At 38.1% G+C, this 18,762-nt stretch overlaps 1 protein-coding gene across 3 annotated transcripts in view; it reads right to left on the reverse strand.

Moving 5' to 3' along the window:
• The window catches only part of cacna1aa (calcium channel, voltage-dependent, P/Q type, alpha 1A subunit, a), a 116,326-nt gene that overhangs the window by 40,083 nt on the left and 57,481 nt on the right, over positions 1-18,762 (reverse strand). For all 3 annotated transcript variants that reach the window (XM_084117455.1, XM_084117454.1, XM_084117453.1), the window contains exons 21-27: positions 17,384-17,889; positions 16,547-16,890; positions 16,319-16,457; positions 15,807-15,936; positions 15,504-15,563; positions 13,456-13,562; positions 4,870-4,969 (exon numbers count right to left, since the gene is read on the reverse strand). In XM_084117455.1, the coding sequence (XP_083973581.1) occupies positions 4,870-4,969; positions 13,456-13,562; positions 15,504-15,563; positions 15,807-15,936; positions 16,319-16,457; positions 16,547-16,890; positions 17,384-17,889 (1,386 nt within the window). The remainder of the gene's footprint in view (positions 1-4,869; positions 4,970-13,455; positions 13,563-15,503; positions 15,564-15,806; positions 15,937-16,318; positions 16,458-16,546; positions 16,891-17,383; positions 17,890-18,762) is intronic.

Here is an 18,762-nt window from a genome sequence, read left to right on the forward strand (position 1 = left end):
TAACCCTTAATTTTCCAGTGATTTCTTCTGAGCTTTTCTCTTTTGTATTGTGTCTCATTTCAACTTCTGCACTGGTCTTTCTTCAAATCTCCCTCTTGCTCGTTCTCTCTCCTCCACCGTCATATGCCCCCTAATGCTGATTGGCTACACAAGTTTGCCAATATTTATTTTTTTGACAAGTTTTCAAATATCCCTTTCCCCACCTTTAAGCTTGTAGAAATTAAAGGGTATATGTCAACGTTATATAATTAAGTAAAACTTACTAAACTTTCTGGTACTGGTGTTTCCATCATGCACTGGGGCATGAATAATTAATAAGGTAGCATTTTTCAATGTTTTCCAGTTGTATTTACACTGTTTTATCACTACTTTTGTTGTTAGGAGTTCATTTTCCACTACTCAATACTCAACAATGATTAAATGAATGTTACCGTTATTGTAAACCAAGCATTGAGCTATCTGTGTTCAGTGGGTATTACATTCCTTCTATTATGTAGATATGGTGTCAGCACAATATCTACTGTATTATTTACTGAGATGTTCTAAGTAAAGCATACACTTCAAAAGCATGGCTTAATTCAGTGTTATATTGTTTCTGTGAAATGTACTTGAAACAGTGTATTGCAAAGTAAACTTCAAGTTAAAGTAAACTGAGATGGTCATGGCAGAAGCTTCATGTTGTGCTCAGTTAGCCATTTTTGTGTTGATTTTGATGTTTGTTTTGGACTGTTGTCCTGATGGAAGATTTTCCATCTTTTTTATCTGTTGGTATTTGCTAGAATCCATAATACCATGTATCTGAACAAGATGTCCAGGACCTCCAGCAAAAAAAAATAGGCCCACAACATATAAGATCCTGCAGTATATTTAACCGTAGGCATGGGGTACTTTTTATCCCTGTTTGCACCAAACACATCTGGTGGGTTTGCTGCCAAAAAGCCCTTTTTTGTTTCATCTGACCACAGAATCCGGTCCCTTGAAGTTCCAGTCATGTCTGACAACTAAATATGCTGGTGTTTATTTCTGGAGGAGCGAGGAGGATTTTTCTTGAAACCCTCCCAAAAAACATGTGGTTGTGTAAGGGTTGTTTGATATATTTTTTTAGGCTTTCTGACCCCACAAGACTCAAGTAATCTCTGCAATTCTCCATCTGTGATCCTTGAGAGTCTTTGGGCACTCAAACTTTCCTCCTCACCATGCATTAAGATAATATAGACATACGTCCTCTTCCTGGCAGATTTGTAACATATTTAGTTGATTGGAACTTCTTAATTATTGCCCAGATGGTCAAAATGGGGATTTACAATTATTTAGCTATTTTCTTACAGCCACTTTCTATTTTGTGATGCTCAACAATCTTTTGATGCACATCAGACCTATATTCTTTGGTTTTACTCATTGTGATGAATGATTAAGGGAACTTGGCCTTTGTGTTTCCTCATATTTAAACTCCTGTGAAACAAGAAGTCATAGCTAGACAATGTCATGTTCCTAGTCACCCTGGTGTGCTAAAAAAAAGGCAAAAAGGCAGAGATATTTTACTCATAAAAAATGGAGAAAAACATTTATTTCATAATGTGATTTCCGACCCACTTTCAATTCTTTTACTTCAATGAATTTGAAGATTTAGATTTTTAGCAAATTTTTGATCATATTTACCAGGGGTGCCATTAATTCTGACCACAACTATATATGCATATATATATATATATATATATATATACAGTGAGGAAAATAAGTATTTGAACACCCTGCTATTTTGCAAGTTCTCCCACTTAGAAATCATGGGAGATGAAATTGTCATCGTAGGTGCATGCCCACTGTGAGAGACATAATCTAAAAACAAAAATCCAGTAATCACAATGTATGATTTTTTAACTATTTATTTGTATGATACAGCTGCAAATAAGTATTTGAACACCTGAGAAAATCAATGTTAATATTTGGTACAGTAGCCTTGGTTTGCAATTACAGAGGTCAAACGTTTCCTGTAGTTTTTCACCAGGTTTGCACACACTGCAGGAGGGATTTTGGCCCACTCCTCCACACAGATCTTCTCTAGATCAGTCAGGTTTCTGGGCTGTCGCTGAGAAACATGGAGTTTGAGCTCCCTCCAAAGATTCTCTATTGGGTTTAGGTCTGGAGACTGGCTAGGCCACGCCAGAACCTTGATATGCTTCTTACAGAGCCACTCCTTGGTTATCCTGGCTGTGTGCTTCGGGTCATTGTCATGTTGGAAGACCCAGCCTCGACCCATCTTCAATGCTCTAACTGAGGGAAGGAGGTTGTTCCCCAAAATCTTGCAATACATGGCCCCGGTCATCCTCTCCTTAATACAGTGCAGTCGCCCTGTCCCATGTGCAGAAACCCCCCCCCCCAAAGCATGATGCTACCACCCCCATGCTTCACAGTAGGGATGGTGTTCTTGGGATGGTACTCATCATTCTTCTTCCTCCAAACACGTTTAGTGGAATTATGACCAAAAAGTTCTATTTTGGTCTCATCTGACCACATGACTTTCTCCCATGACTCCTCTGGATCATCCAAATGGTCATTGGCAAACTTAAGACGGGCCTTGACATGTGCTGGTTTAAGCAGGGGAACCTTCCGTGCCATGCATGATTTCAAACCATGACGTCTTAGTGTATTACCAACAGTAACTTTGGAAACGGTGGTCCCAGCTCTTTTCAGGTCATTGACCAGCTCCTCCCGTGTAGTTCTGGGCTGATTTCTCACCTTTCTTAGGATCATTGAGACCCCACGAGGTGAGATCTTGCATGGAGCCCCAGTCCGAGGGAGATTGACAGTCATGTTTAGCTTCTTCCATTTTCTAATGATTGCTCCAACAGTGGACCTTTTTTCACCAAGCTGCTTGGCAATTTCCCCGTAGCCCTTTCCAGCCTTGTGGAGGTGTACAATTTTGTCTCTAGTGTCTTTGGACAGCTCTTTGGTCTTGGCCATGTTAGTAGTTGGATTCTTACTGATTGTATGGGGTGGACAGGTGTCTTTATGCAGCTAACGACCTCAAACAGGTGCATCTAATTTAGGATAATAAATGGAGTGGAGGTGGACATTTTAAAGGCAGACTAACAGGTCTTTGAGGGTCAGAATTCTAGCTGATAGACAGTGTTCAAATACTTATTTGCAGCTGTATCATACAAATAAATAGTTAAAAAATCATACATTGTGATTTCTGGATTTTTTTTTTTTAGATTATGTCTCTCACAGTGGACATGCACCTACGATAACAATTTCAGACCCCTCCATGATTTCCAAGTGGGAGAACTTGCAAAATAGCAGGGTGTTCAAATACTTATTTTCCTCACTGTATATATATATATATATATATATATATATATATATATATATATATATTTATTTATTTATTAGGGCTGTGACGGTTAGTATATAACCGTGAGACCGACGGTTATAGTTGAACACCGTCATTAGAACTCTATAATCGCCAAAACAGTGTTATTAAAATATTTTTTACAAACATTTTTTATCATAGAGAATGTTTAAATACTAATTAAAAACAATTGTTAACAGTCTGTGTTATTAATGGTCAACGTCGTTTCCAACTGTATTTGATTCTTTGCCAAGTACCCCCTGACCGACCGCCAATCATTTGAGATAGAAATAAAAGCTATCACTATGATATAGTGATGTGCCATCATTATGAGATTTATTAAACAAATGAAAAACATTTGCAATAATAAACATTAGCAATAAACATTTGCAATAATAAACAACGTATCATTACCGATAACTGATCGTGCAGTTTAAATACCCCTTGACTGGCCCCAAACATGTTTGATAAAAGAAACATATACAGTGTGTATATATATATGATGTGTATTACATTTTAGCTAAAAAAAAAATTGTAATAAAAGATAGGATCATAAGATGCGCAATATATCGGGAGACATGGTTTTTACCACTTAATGAAGTTTTGTTTTGTAAATAGTCAGACATGATTTTTACCACTTCATTAAGTTTTGCTTTGTAGAAATCCTTTCTTTAAAGCAAATTTCGTTTTGTACAAATTGTATTTTAATTTTAATAAATGTTTCATCAACCAATTGCATGTATTTAATAATAAAAAGCAAATATAGCAGACAACATAATAACCGTGACATTGAGGTGCCGGCGCCGCGTTCACTTGCATTGCATTGTTAAAAGCCTTTCTTTAAAGCGAATTTTGTTTTGTACAAATTGTATCTTAATTTTAATAAATGTTTCATCAACCAATTGCATGTATTTAATAAATAAAAAGCAAATATAGCAGACAATATAATAACTGTGACATGGAGGCGCCGGCGCGCTGTGTTCACTTGCATTGCATTGTCTCATCTCATCGTAAATGAATGAAACTCAGCGTAGGCCTATGCCTCATACATTAGCATTAAATATCTTTGCTGCATCCTTTCTAGAACAGACAAGGGCTTTCTTGCGGCTCGCATCAGCAGAGCATTGCATCGTCCATAGACCGCAAAACAATCAGCGGATGGCGGGCGGGTGCGGCTTTGAAATCTGGTCAAAAAACGTTGGTGCGGATGAGTTTTGTGATGCGGTTGTGGATGAAATAATACCCCATCCGCGTATCTCTATCGATAACAACATTGAACATTTTTTTTTATTTAGGCGATCAAGTAGCTAATCAGTGTCTGCTCGTTTATTCAAACTAAGTTGTCCTATATGAGATGAACGTTGCAACGCCCCCCCTGGTTATGTTACGAACCGTCACATTTGACTCACGTCATAACCGTCATCACCAATTCTGAAACCGGCACACCCCTAATATATATATATACACCAGAATATGTACACACACACAACACAGGAAAAAACAGCCAAACATAGAGGTACCTTCAGCTTGGGCAGACGCTTGATGGTTTTCAGAGGCCGCAGAACTCGGAGCACACGCAGCGACTTGATAGTACTGATGTCTTTCCCTTTGCTGCTTCCTCTACAAATTAACACAAACACACACACAGTTAGAAAGTGAAATAGCAGAAGGCATTAGGCTACATGGGTAATTGGTCTTGCACACACAATTTAGGGGTGAGTAAGTAGCTCAGGCTGTTAAAACAATGAAACATGCCTGCTACATCCACACATTTACTCTCAGCCAATCAGGAATCTCGTCTGTGTCTCCTCCTCACTGAGAATGTAGCCTGTTGTAGGCAGACAATCAAGCCCATTTCACAGTACTTAGGAAAGACAAATACTAAAACACATGCACTCAGTCAATCTGTCAACACGCACTCTCAGACACGCTCGCTGATGTTGCTCATGCTGTACTGGATACTAGCTCAGTGGATGTAATATCCACTGTACCGTCTTAGCCCATGATGGAACCACCACTGTACCTCTTTTCCCAAGGAACAATGGCTGGTTTCATTACATTGCCATGATGACAGCATGAAACATACGGAGCAGACTCAGGCATCACCACTGTGGAATGCCCAGCCAAACCTCTTTCTTTCTTGTTTTTGGGGTTGTCCATTGGCAAACACAAAAAATAAACGTATAAAAGGACCTGGAAACACACATCCAGTCCCTCCAGCTTCTGGCTCTGTAGTGTGAAGAACCGTGTCACCCTGAAGATAGTTGATCTGAAGACCTCCTGGCTTATATTATCACAGTTTGCACGTCGCTATTGTGGTACCCGAGCACAGCCATCCACCAGATGTGTGTACAGCTGTTGGATGGCAGATGTGCGGCTAGTGACCAGCAAACTAAATGCAAAAGCTGTCCAATGAAGACTGAACTATGGAAATGTGTGGTTGTAAATTAATTTATATCACATCACATATCATATCATATTTTTTAATTAATATAAAACTATAGTCTTCAGTGTCAAATGATCTTTCAGAAATCATTCTAATATGTGCAGCTTAATATTTTTATGGAAATCGTGGAACTTTTTTTTCAGGATTTTTTTATTAATAGAAAGCATTTATTTGAAATAGATTATTTTTATAACAATGTAAAGGTCTTTACTGTCACTTTTGATTAATTTAAAGGATCCTTTCTGAATAATAGTATTTGTTTTAAATCATGCTTATTCCAAACTATTGAACAGTAGTACTATACAGTATATAAGCACATGAACATAGTTTAGTAAAAGCTGTAAAAGAATAGTTAATTGTTAGTTTATGATACGTTTGTGTTAAAAATAATTAAAAAGATATACGAGATAAGAGAGCACGGTGTAAACAACCTTGTTTATGATATCAAATAATCAAATACATTAACTAATATTAACAAATATAACAAAACTTAAATTTGGTTTGTTCTTCATACAAAGCAAACAAAAATATTTTAAGTTAGTTTTCTTTGTTTATAACTTGTAAAATCCTCTAACTTTGTTTATTTCCAAGTTTAAATGGCACTTTTAAATAACACTTTTGGACCTCACTGTATAAAATGTGAATTTTTTCTCTATATATATTTTGCATCTTTATTGTCTTCCCTGTCCTCTCTTCTCTTCTTCTGTCTCAGTGTCAAGCATAGAGGGCAGTGCTCTAGATTTCCAGTGCCGTGCCGAATCCTGCTCTCTCAGCAGATGTGGTTACACACTGTCAAGCATAAACAAGCGTCCATCAGAGAATTGCTGTTAGAGTGACGGGTGTAGAGGTGAGGGACCTCTCAAACCCCCTTATCAGGACTGTGTGGACTGAATGATCGCCCACGGGTGGTTAACACAGGAACAGTGACAGAGCGATAGAAGGAGATGGGTGACTTTCAGACAGACATAGAGACAAATCCAAAAAAGAAAGAGAGGAAAGCTATTGCCAGGACAAGCATTAAGAGCAAAAGGAGGAAGAGAGAGAGAGAGAGAGAGAGAGAGAGAGAGAGAGAGAGAGAGAGAGAGAGAGAGAGAGAGAGAGAGAGAGAGAGAGAGAGAGAGAGAGAGAGAGAGAGAGAGAGAGACATTACCCGCTGCCTCCGCTGTAGGTGTGAGCAGTTGAAGAGATGAGAAAGGAATCAGACACACACAAGCACAAAGACACAGGGGAGAAAGGGAGTTTGAAGGAAGAAATACATTAATATGAGACACATACAGTAAAAAGAGAGAAATAAGGATGCAAGCTTGTGAATTATTATACTAGTGCAAATCCACACACCAATACATCTGTGTTCACTTACCATTTATGTAACTTACAAAACTCTTAACTATATACTACACCAGCAGGACATTTAGTCTTATATAGCCAGACTTTTGACTTGCGGCAAAACGTCTGGTCCTCTTGGCAGCTTATTCTGGCCAAGAATCGCCCACTTAGGCAGGAAGTGACTGCATGACTGACATGTAAGCCGACCAACCACAGTCTGTTTTGCTTTTACATGATGTTCAGGGGCGGGGTTATTTGAAATACATTTTACCACAATGCTGTGCAGCAGTCAGGTTCCGGATGTAAAAACTCAATTTATTTTTTCCAGGGGGAATTGATTTTAAACAACAACTTATAAACTTTTAGTGGCCACCTACTCCCATGAAGCACTTTCATACTCTCTCAAACTACTTAAATATTAACTATACGCATTGTTTCTATATACACAATAAACATCTTTAAATCACTAGGTTTATATGTATCTGTTGTTTCCAATTCGATTATGTCATTCGTAAACACTTTATGGAATAGTAGCCTTTAAGTACACAGTGTCGTATCTTTCTTTTTTTGCATAATATATATATTTTCTTTGCTTCAAATCAAAGTTCTTGTTGTGATTCACCTTGTAGCTGGTTGGTTTGGCTCATGGCTTTTTATTTTTTATTCCTATGAGAAAAATGAACGGGAAAGATAGTTCCAGAACCAAGGCCGCTGAAAAGGTAGTCAAGAACTGTTGCACTTTATACCGTAATAGTCTGCCACTAAAGAAAATGAATTCACATTTTCAAATGAAGCAAAAAATCCAAGGAAATGCTTGTCTGAAATAAGTACTCATATTTCACAGACAAAATTGAGAAAACAAAGCGGAAAATGTGCTTCTGGTTCAAAGTCAAACAAATCTCAAACAGAAGATTTAATAGCACTAACCTGCTAAACTTTTGAAAATCTACTCATTAGTTCTTCCTTAAAAGTGCTTAACTTGGTACCATTTAAACAGTTTGTTTCCCGGTGAACTGATAAGAATCCTGTGCGGAATGACTCCTGAAAGTATCATAAATCAAGCCCACCAGATTTGAACTGTTGATTTCAGCCTGAAGTTGCCATTTTTTTTTTGTATATTATGCATAAGACAGTCATTGAACAAACTGTGGGTGGTCTGTGGGCATGCCGTCTTAGGCAGAGACTAGCTAACATACACACACAAATCTAAATCTATTTGAACAGAAGAGTTGTAAACATGCAGTGCCATTCTGCATGTGACTTCATCGCAGTTAGTTGCCATGCCTCCTTGTTCATCATGATCTCATGATCGAGTACCGGTACTTTAAAGCTCATACTGTCACATACAACAGTATGTCACATGGCACAGTCATATGACCATAAGCGCTTCACCTGCAGGGCAATGGAGACCCAAAGCTCTGCTGGAGTCTGCATGTGATTCAAAGAGATTTACTTTACATGCACAAACTACCATAGACTGCTACTTTTATGTGCAAAACTGTGGCAAAAACTGTTTAGAAATAACAAAGAATACATTTTCTTTCTTAAAGATTACACAGCATTCTGCTGTGTAATAAACAACAGAACAAAAACAGACTCCCAGCAAGCTCAAGTCTGTCAGCTTAAGCAGTTCACAAGGCTAATAAAGTTTAGTCATAACAGGCTTAAAACTGTACATGTGTGCAACTGTGTGGCATAAACAAACACTGACCTTCTCAACAAACATCTCTCTATATGGCATGAGAGACGTTGTCTCACTCATCTCTTTTCATTCTCTAGAGATGATCTGGATCAATCTCATCACTAAAGAGGACTTAGTTAGAACTGTCTGTGCCACTAACTTACTCAAACATGCTATATTTGACCATGCAGTGCATCTGTCCTATTCCAATGTGTCTTTTTGCCAATCAACCCCAAAAGTAAAACTAAAGTACACCTGTTGAAAGGTGTGTAATAAGTAGGAATGAGAAATTTATGCAGAGATCTTTATACTGTATAATAAGTGGTCAACCAAGAAAAACGTCAAAACCAATATAATAAGATGGTTACGACTCTCACTTCTGATTGAATGAGCTGCATTCAAAGCCAGTGTAATATGCAAAAACAAACCAGTGATCACACATTCTATATTGCCATGTTGCAAAATGCAAACACAAATATATATAATTTAACCACGGTATTTAAAAATTGGAGTCTTTAATTTCTGTTGCTTATAAAAGCAAATGGTCAATTGTTTCACTGTTTTACAATTTTTTTTCAGTTCTGCCTATAGTTATGCAGTCTCTCTCTCTCTCTCAGCTGACTTTTTGCCACAATAAATAGACTGCCTAATTGGATCTTGCATTCATCAAAATGTTGATACACATCTCAATTGGACAGTGCCCTTCTAGGAGGTGAGCAGTTTGATTGTCTGTAATCCCATTATGGCATTATCTTTCTGGGCAAAGACCCTGTTCAGCCATAAGAGGTCCTAATGCACTCTGTGTTGTCTTGTTTCACTGCTTTACACAGGCCTGACAATTTTACTGTGCATCGGTAAAGTGCATCGGTCTAATCTGCTGATTTTTATCATATCCAGATCTAGATGTATTAGTCTGTAAGTGAGTCATTCCATGAAAGGACCACCTGTGTCCAGTCATCTGATGGAGTCTACTAACTACAAAATCTTCAGATATAAAAAGTATAAATAACTAAAAAAGTTAAATATATTACAATTTAAATAAATTAATAAAAAAAATATTAAATTACTACATGTAAAAGTAATATAATGTAATAAAAAGTAATAATACAATAATCACAATGACATTTATTCGTGCTTAAAAACAGTCTATAAATCTCTATAAATCTAAGTCGCATTTCCACAATCAAAAAGGCACTTATTTCATTGAATGAGTCAAGTTTCCATGACTATTTTACTTGCTGTAAATCAGTCATACCACACTTGTTAGACATTTCCGACAACGTCTTTGAACGTCCGACCCAGAAACATAGAGACACACACGTACACATAGACACAAACACGTATGTTAACACATTTAGGTGTCCACATACTGTAGATTGTACCAAGAGTTGATTAGCTGTAAGATTGAGTTACTGCAGCTGGCTAAAGAATGACATGACCTCGCCCTTGGCATGTGTCCTATGTGTGAGGGACGTGGTGAGAGGACGTTTGGACGGACAATCAGACAGACAGATCAGTCTATCGAAGAAGAGGACAGGCGTGTAATGAGAAGGACAGGCAATTAGAGCAAACAGAGGGGAAAGGGAGAAAGAAAGAGACATTACCCCTCTCCTTCCCCACCGCCTCCTCCACTGTAGGTGTTGAGAGATGATCAGAGACAGGAAGACAGAGACAGACAGAGCCAAAGACACATACAAAGACACAGAACACACACAGAAACAGAGGCACAGGGAAAGAATGGGGTTTTTGAAGCAGGATCAACATCCATATGAGACAGAGAATAAAGAGAATCACAAAATAGTGGCAGACCTCTTAGTTTGGTTATATGTGGACACCTAATCTAGTGTAAACACTTAAAACAATTGAAATACAAATACAAAAATACATATATACAAACAGGGTCCAAAATGAACTTAGAACACCCTGGGTGGGTAAATTGAGAAGTATTTAAAGGTCACATTTGGCGTTCTCTATAAGTGTTAATCTTGGACCCTGTACACAAAATACTAAATAAACATGCACAGATATATACACACACATACGAGTCACTCCCTGAAATTGAGTAAAAGGTTAAAAACAGACTCTGTGAGAGATAGCAGAGATATGGGAACTGTTCCCACGCTCTCAGCCAGGGAGCGCCAGTCACCCCAGAGCGCCTGCCGTTCCGAGCGCTCTACGCTGTGTGGAGAGAGAGAGAGGGAGGGAGAGAAAGAGAAACGGGAAAATCTAGCGATGATAGGAAGGAGTACAGTATTTTTCTAAGGGAAATGCAGGCACATCCAAATGCCTCTATATGAATAACCTAATAAGACACTTACAGTATTTCATGCTGGAGCTAAAGATGCGAGTGCAAATGGAAGTGGGGTCGGGTGGAATTGGTAGTCAAAGGGAAAGGGAACCATGATGCTTAAAGATTTAAGGGGGTTCTTTAGGAAAGCCATGCTGGGAAAGAAAATCAATGCAGATTGCAAGCTCAATTTGTCCTCACAAATAATGTTATTTTTATTTTATCTTTAAATGTTACAACTCAAATTTGAGTTCTAGAAACGCCATACGTTATACTGTATAACATTTTGGCCACACCAAGTATTAATATGTGGCATAAAAACATTAAAAAAAAAACAATGCATCTCTATAAATTACTTCACAAGTCTGAAATTGAATTGAATTGAATTGAATTGAATTGAAATACATTCAATGAACATGGGAAATTCGGCATCAGACAACACATCTGTTGTGCAAAATGATTTCCGAATATTTTACACTTTTACACTTAGTCGCGTCAGACATGTGTGAACAGGTCTTTGTAAATATTAATTCGTCTACCTCACAGCCATTCACATGTTCTATGCATGGTACATGTCATGTGTCATGTCGTGTGTATATCCACCTAAAGACCCGTGTCAGTCTAGAACTGCACTGCATATGGACTTTTGTTGTGGAAAAGAACATCAGTTGTTCAGGGACAGAGGAGGATGTACACAAACACATACACAGGACCATATAATATTACCATTTCAAAGCGTTCAGATTCTGGTATTTTAGGAAGAAAAAACAATTGATCTAGGTTCATCATATTTCTTCCATTCATGCTTGCATTTCAGATTATCTGACTATGTCGATTTCCAGAATCCACTCACATGCTCTTTACTAAGCCTGGAAAAGAGCCATTCACATGCATTTTTTCCCAGTTTCATAGTAACAAATGCACCTTTCTGACCTTTCCCTCATTTTAAGAACTCTCTCAGACCTGTAGCCAGGCTGAATGTTTCCAATGAGATCAGATACACAACCTGTAACAGTCATTCACAATTATTCCCATTGTCTCTTGTCGGCTTTCCTGACCGCTAAACATAAATCCCTCCCTCTCTGTTCCTGGTTTTATTTATAGTAGTTTGTTTAACAAGATCCCTGATAATTTCAGTCTGATCTTAACAGTTTGAGCAGCTCATTTTAGCATGGATTGCTAAAAAAAAAAAAAAAAAAAAATCCCAATACTCAACCCACCTGGAAACCCTCAACCCAAGGAAAAGCATTATAACTCATTTCATGTAAACAGATCAGCCAATCATAAGAGGGGTCATTTACATATGTCTTATTTAAAGAGGTACACAAGTATGTTTAATTCTGCTTTATGGTCTGTTCACACTAAGAACGATAACAATAAAAACAACTACAACTATAATTATATTAGCATCCAAACCTATGGACAATAATTTTCTGTTTATTATAAGCGCACGCTGAAGTTTTATCGCCTGTCGCTTTAAATGCTCGCAGTCAATAAAGTCAGATGGATTCTGATTGGCTGTTAATGTTTTTATCATTCCACACCTGGAGAATTTTCTTTCTTAAAGGGGTTCCAATATCGTTACACTGTGCTATTGTTATAGCTGTGGTGTGAACTTCTATATTCTCATAGAATTAGAATGCTTAAACTATATAGTTATAGTTATAGTAATCGTTCATTGGTGTGAAAGGCCATTTAGAGTGAGAAATGGTCATGAAAAAGTATATTAAATAGTTTTAACTAATTATAATTAATTGTAAATGGACTTATAAATGAAACAAAAGTGTAGCATATGGTCCCTTGAATGTTTTCCTCTTGCTCTCGTCTCTTCCTTCTTATCTATTTTCCTCATGCTTGGTTCCAGCAAGGTATGTGGCACAGAAGGTGGGGAGTAGAAATACCTGAGGTGAGTGTGGCTGGATGCTCCAGAGAGTCCTGGGCACTAAAGGGTTACAGGTGCCCAGGCAGGGTCATCACCCTCATGGAAATGGGCCCAAGTGCACCCACTGGGTAGGCACTGCGCAAATGTGGTGCATGGTGGGGAAGGTTGGGGAGATGCAGTGAGAAATCTCCAAAAGGAGAACTGGGGCTAAATGTGGGGAGGGATAAGGGGAGGGAAAGAGAGGGTTAAGATATGCCAAATGCACAGAACTGAGTTGGGGAAGGAGAGAAAGGCAGAGAAATGTTGAGAAAGAAAAGGAGGAGAGAGAGAGCTGGGCTGTATGGGGAGCAGGCTGGCGCTCCAGGGTGTCAACTGCACAGGTGTTAGACCTGTAGGGAGCAAGACGGGAAAGGACGAGGAGAGGCAGCAAGCAGGGAAGGAGAGCAGTGTGAGGCATGAGCGCTGGAGCCTTGATGACACTTACGTGAAGGCGAACGCCACCAGGGCACCACTAACCACTATAAAGTCCAGGATGTTCCACAAGTCACGGAAATATGAGCCTTGATGCAGGACAAGACCTAAATCCACCATCTGAAACACAGAGAGCAAATGTTTACTAAATACATGACCGTTCAAATGTTTGGCGTCGGTTAGATTTTTCAATGTCTTCGAAAGAAGTCTCTCGTGCTCACCGAGCCTACATGTATTTGATCGAAAATAGAATAAAAACAGTGATGTTGTGAAATATTATTATTATTTAAAATCACTGTTTTCTATTTTAATGTATTTTAAAATGTAATTTTATTCCTGAGATGGCAAAGCTGAATTTTCAGCATCATCACATGATCCTTCAGGAATCATTCTAATATGCTGAATTGCTGCTCAAGAAACATTTATTATTATTATCATCAATGTTGAAAACAGCGGTGCTGCTTAATATTTTAGAAAAAAACATGATAAATTATTTCAGAATTATTTGATGAATAGAAACTTCAGAACAGCATTTATTTGAAAAATAAATCTTTTGTAACATTATAAATGTGTTTACTTTCACTTTTGATAAATTAAATGCATCTTGGGTGAATAAAAGTATTAATTTCTTTAAAAAAATCTTACTGACTGCAAACTTTGGAATGGTATTGTATATTTAGGCACTTTGTGTTCATTTCAAATTCCATTACATTCAGGGTTCACAGACCATTTGGCCAATGAATTTCCAAGATTTTCCAGATATTAGTGATTTAGGATTTAACGATTATTCTATAGAGTGATGTAATTGAGTGCAAAATGTGTTCAATGTGTATTTAATTTTAAAAAAAGAAGATATTTCTTAAATATTGTATTAAATTTCCATGATATAATCATTATTTAAAAATGTCTTGACATTTCCAGGTTTAATCATGGGTACCCTATGCAACTCTATGTACTTTAAATTAATTTGAAGCCTAAGCCTATAATAAGTAATGATAACGTGGAGACCAATAAACACACCATTAAATGTGCAATAAGCCATTTTTGAGAAACTGTTGAAAGTGGATCGGACCGAGCAGCACAACACACAGTCTCAGCCTCAGACGTCACGCCCATGGACCGTTGGCTATACGTCTGATGAATTGGCACACTTTTCTGGAAACACTTCAGGAGCTTCGAAGTCGTGATCTGATTGGTTGAATTCTACAGGATGTCCGGGAGACTTTTGTGTTGCATTCTTTGACAGTCCGCCAGGAAACAAATGCCGTGACGTCAAAAACCCCTCGTGGAAGAAGCAAGCCGTTGTGTTTACAACTGAGACAATGAATGCTTACCAGGATCAACTAAACGCTGGATTTTCAAAAGTATGTGAAGTTCACGGCTCCATTGTTGCAGTAAACTTGCACAACATTCTTGGATGCCAGTCTGTTATTGTAAGGACAATGACATTATATTTTCACGCCCCTAAACATGACACGGAACAAAACTAACTGTGATTGGTTTTCTCAAAAGAGAAAAGCTCAGAGGAATATCACTGGAAAAGGAAGGGTTATGATCAGGCAAGAGCTTCAGGACCCGCAGTAACATTAGAAAAGCTTTCCAGCACTGGAGAGACCTAGGTGGGAAGGCATGAAAACGAACACAGAGGTTGTGTTTATTTCTGCTATGTTTTACAGAACCAAGATATGCTGTTGTTGTAATGTTAGCTATAGCAGGACAGTTCTGGGTGTCATTGTTCGTCTGGAGCTGGTGTGCAGCTGGCGACTAACAACGGATTCTTACTTGTATATACTCTTGTGTACTTTTTGTTCTTCCTTGTCATTCATTCATCATCTTTATTTTGCTTTGCTGCAGCTATGATGAAGAGACATGCACTCTTGCATTGTGTGTTCATGCATTTTGGGGACTAAGCAATGAAGGGAGGGGTGTGTTTGTTTGGGATGATTTTAACAGTGTTTCTCAGAAATCACTTACTGCACCTTTACGTATAATATAGATAAGTATAATGTATACAAGAGTGACATAGAACATCATAGCCCAGACAGTAGGACAGATGTGTACCTTAATGAGCATCTCAAAGGTGAACACACCCGTGAACACATAGTCAAAGTACCGCAGGACCTGCAAACAAAAGAGAAATACAATGTCAGCAGGAAAAGCAAACTCTTTATGACAATTATGCAAAGATGGATGTAAAGAATGATAAATAAACAGATGAAAGGATGGAGGAATGAACGGATAGATTGGGTAATGATTAGAAGCATGGACGGATAGATAGATGAGATGGCTACTAGTCCAGTAGACAAAAGTGGACTGAACTACATAGACATAAATAGAGGATGTTGAGATGTGGGACTGTCTCACATTATTGCGGGGAGATTCGGGCCAGACGGGGTCTTCAGCGGCCAGGGCAATACTACTCATCGCAATGACCAGCAGAATACACATCTCAAAATATCTGAGCGTGACGATATAGTGGCACAACCTCCGAAATCTAAAACACATGTTCATAAAATAGACCAGGTAGTAGCAAAAACAACAACTACATCAACATTGAGAATGTTTTCAATAGAAAGCTTATTTAATTTCATTAAAAAACTCTGATCTAATGACTCTAATCAGTTTTGTTTAAAGACATCAAACAGTGTTTGCAACCCATTTTACTTCCATATTTGGATGAATTTATAAAAGAAACAGTACATTCAACTACGGAAAAAGGGGACAGGATTTGTTTTTATCCATTGGAATTGATTAAACTTTAAAAAGTGGTCATTAAATAGCAGAATTTAAATTTGAATTCACATTGACTTTAACTGCAGAGTCACAGTGCCAACTAGAAGTTAACTGGTAAGTTTCACCAAGTTGACTGCACTCACGGGTTGGTGGTAGACAGAATGAACATTGAGGAGAAGGGTGGCATGGGTTTAGGCCCCCCATCATCTTTCTTATCATCATCATCATCACCCTTTGTGTCTTCCTTCTTGGGCAGGGGCTCAGTGTTGGCATTTTTATTGACTATGGAGATGTGACAAAAGGAAACATTGTAAGTCAGATGATTCAACAAATGAAAAAGGTCAATTATCCTCTTCAACTCTTTCTCTAACCCTGTAGGATGGCGTTACTGGAGGGGAACATCGGGGGGATGTCCACGGCAGTGTAGTCAGGTTTCATGCCCAGGTGTCCAGTGCTAGCAACATTAGCAGTAGTAGAGGAAGGGTTGGTGAGAATGAGGCTGCTCTCTGTGCCAGTATGTGCCAGGCCGGCACTGTGGGCACTGTTGGCCAGATTGAGCAGACTATCATGTGGGGTGGAGTTACTAGGTGGCTGGGTGGCAAGCTTGTTGTTCATGGCATTGTCCAGGTCCTCACTGTACTGACTGTCCTGCCTGGACAGAGTCTTCTGAATGGGACGGGTCGTGGACAGAGTCGGGCCACTTCCATGACCATCCCTGATGAAAGAAGACAGAAAGATTAGTTCAAGTTTAAGACATGCTCTTTACGAACCTCAGGGAGGAATTCGCTAAGAATGAACAATTATCAAATTATAAATAAAATAATAATAAATGTACTCTACTGTTCATTGGACATTTTGAATATTTTTTTAAGAATGTAGTTAAATGTAAAATTAAAATTCCATGGCTGTGATCCAAAAACCTGTATCAGCTCTTTAAAATGCCGAAACTGACCTCATCTAAACCGCAGATCTGAATATTGGTTAACTGCTGCAGGCAAATAGCGCAAAAATAGAGTTTTGCGAATAAGTCGTAATCCATAATGATAAATTGATTTGCTAGTGGAGTTAAAGTTAAAGTTTTTTAACTTCATTTAACTTAAGAACTGTATTTTTCAAGGCACTTGAAAGATGCGAGATGAGAGTGCAATTGTCAAACACGTCCATAGTAAAACATTTTTTTACCAGAGATTCATTTCTATGGAACTCACTTCCTGGTGCGGTGTCGCACCCCTCTTTCTTTCCTTCCCTCGCCCTCATGGCGATGACGTCTGTGTTTACGCTCTCCTCCATCCATATGCTCACACTCAGGTCCTCTTTCCCTGCCCTTATTCCTGTGTCTCCTCCCTCCACCCTCTCCATCCTCCTCTGGGGCTTTACGATGTTGACGGGCTTGGCTGCAGCGCTCGCCGTGCTGATGTCTGCGGTGAGACTCTCTACCCTCCCCATGGTTCTCGGAGCCCAAAAGACTCCGACGAGATCCTGTAGAGTCCCCTCTTTCCAATGCTGGCCAGGGCCCAGATCCTCCACCTCCTCCTCCACTCTCCCCCTCATTGAAGTTGGGCTGTTTGTGCAGGAGCTGATGCGTACGCTGGGGCTGGCCATCACCCGGACGGCTTTTGTTGGTATTGTTATTGCGGTTCTCCTGAGGGTCCACGACCAATGGCCGGTCCAGGTGAGTCTTCATATCGGGACGAATGTGACGGGAGTACGAGACCTGAAGGCATGATTAAAAACACAACAACCACATTTGCCAGAATAATAATAAAAATAACCTTAATTCAAGATATTTTTCCCTGAAAACAAATATGAATATTTATTTATTTATCACGTGTTTAACATATTTTAAACATAAATTAAAATAATAAAATTAAATATCATAACACTTAATATTTTGCTTAAAGATTGCTTAAAGGTTTTTAGATATTTTTTACTGGAAAACAAGACAAAAATACTGAATAAGAAAATTATTTTTGTGGTGAACTGGTAAATTGTATATATTATGATTAGGGATCATATTAAAAAGCACCAACATCAATAATCTGATAATTATTTTCATGTTATGCTCAATAACCGATAAATGGCCGAAATTAGATTTTTTTTCTTCTTCTTTTTTCTAATAAATAAAAAATAAAACAATAAAAAGTAAAATCAATCATTTTAAATGCTAAAGTGAATTTAGGCACCACGACATTATAATATACAATATGAAAAATGGATATTCATTAAGAGATTACATTTAACAGTGTTATTAAATTATTTGTGTTATTCACATATACACTTTAAGTGAGCGTTAGGTGATGGCAAAACTAATCTAAAATTAAAAATAGAGGAAATGAGCAAAGTACAGTTAAATATTCAATATCGACCGATACGATAAATATGTTGATAAATCAGCTGTTAACTGACATTTACAGTGAGGAAAATAAGTATTTGAACACCCTGCTATTTTGCAAGTTCTCGTCTGAAATTGTCATCGTAGGTGCATGTCCACTGTGAGAGACATAATCTAAAAACTAAAATCCAGAAATCACAATGTATGATTTTTTAACTATTTATTTGTATGATACAGCTGCAAATAAGTATTTGA

The sequence above is a fragment of the Abramis brama genome (assembly GCF_963993115.1).
Source record: "Abramis brama genome assembly, chromosome: 1".
Lineage (NCBI taxonomy): Eukaryota > Metazoa > Chordata > Actinopteri > Cypriniformes > Leuciscidae > Abramis > Abramis brama.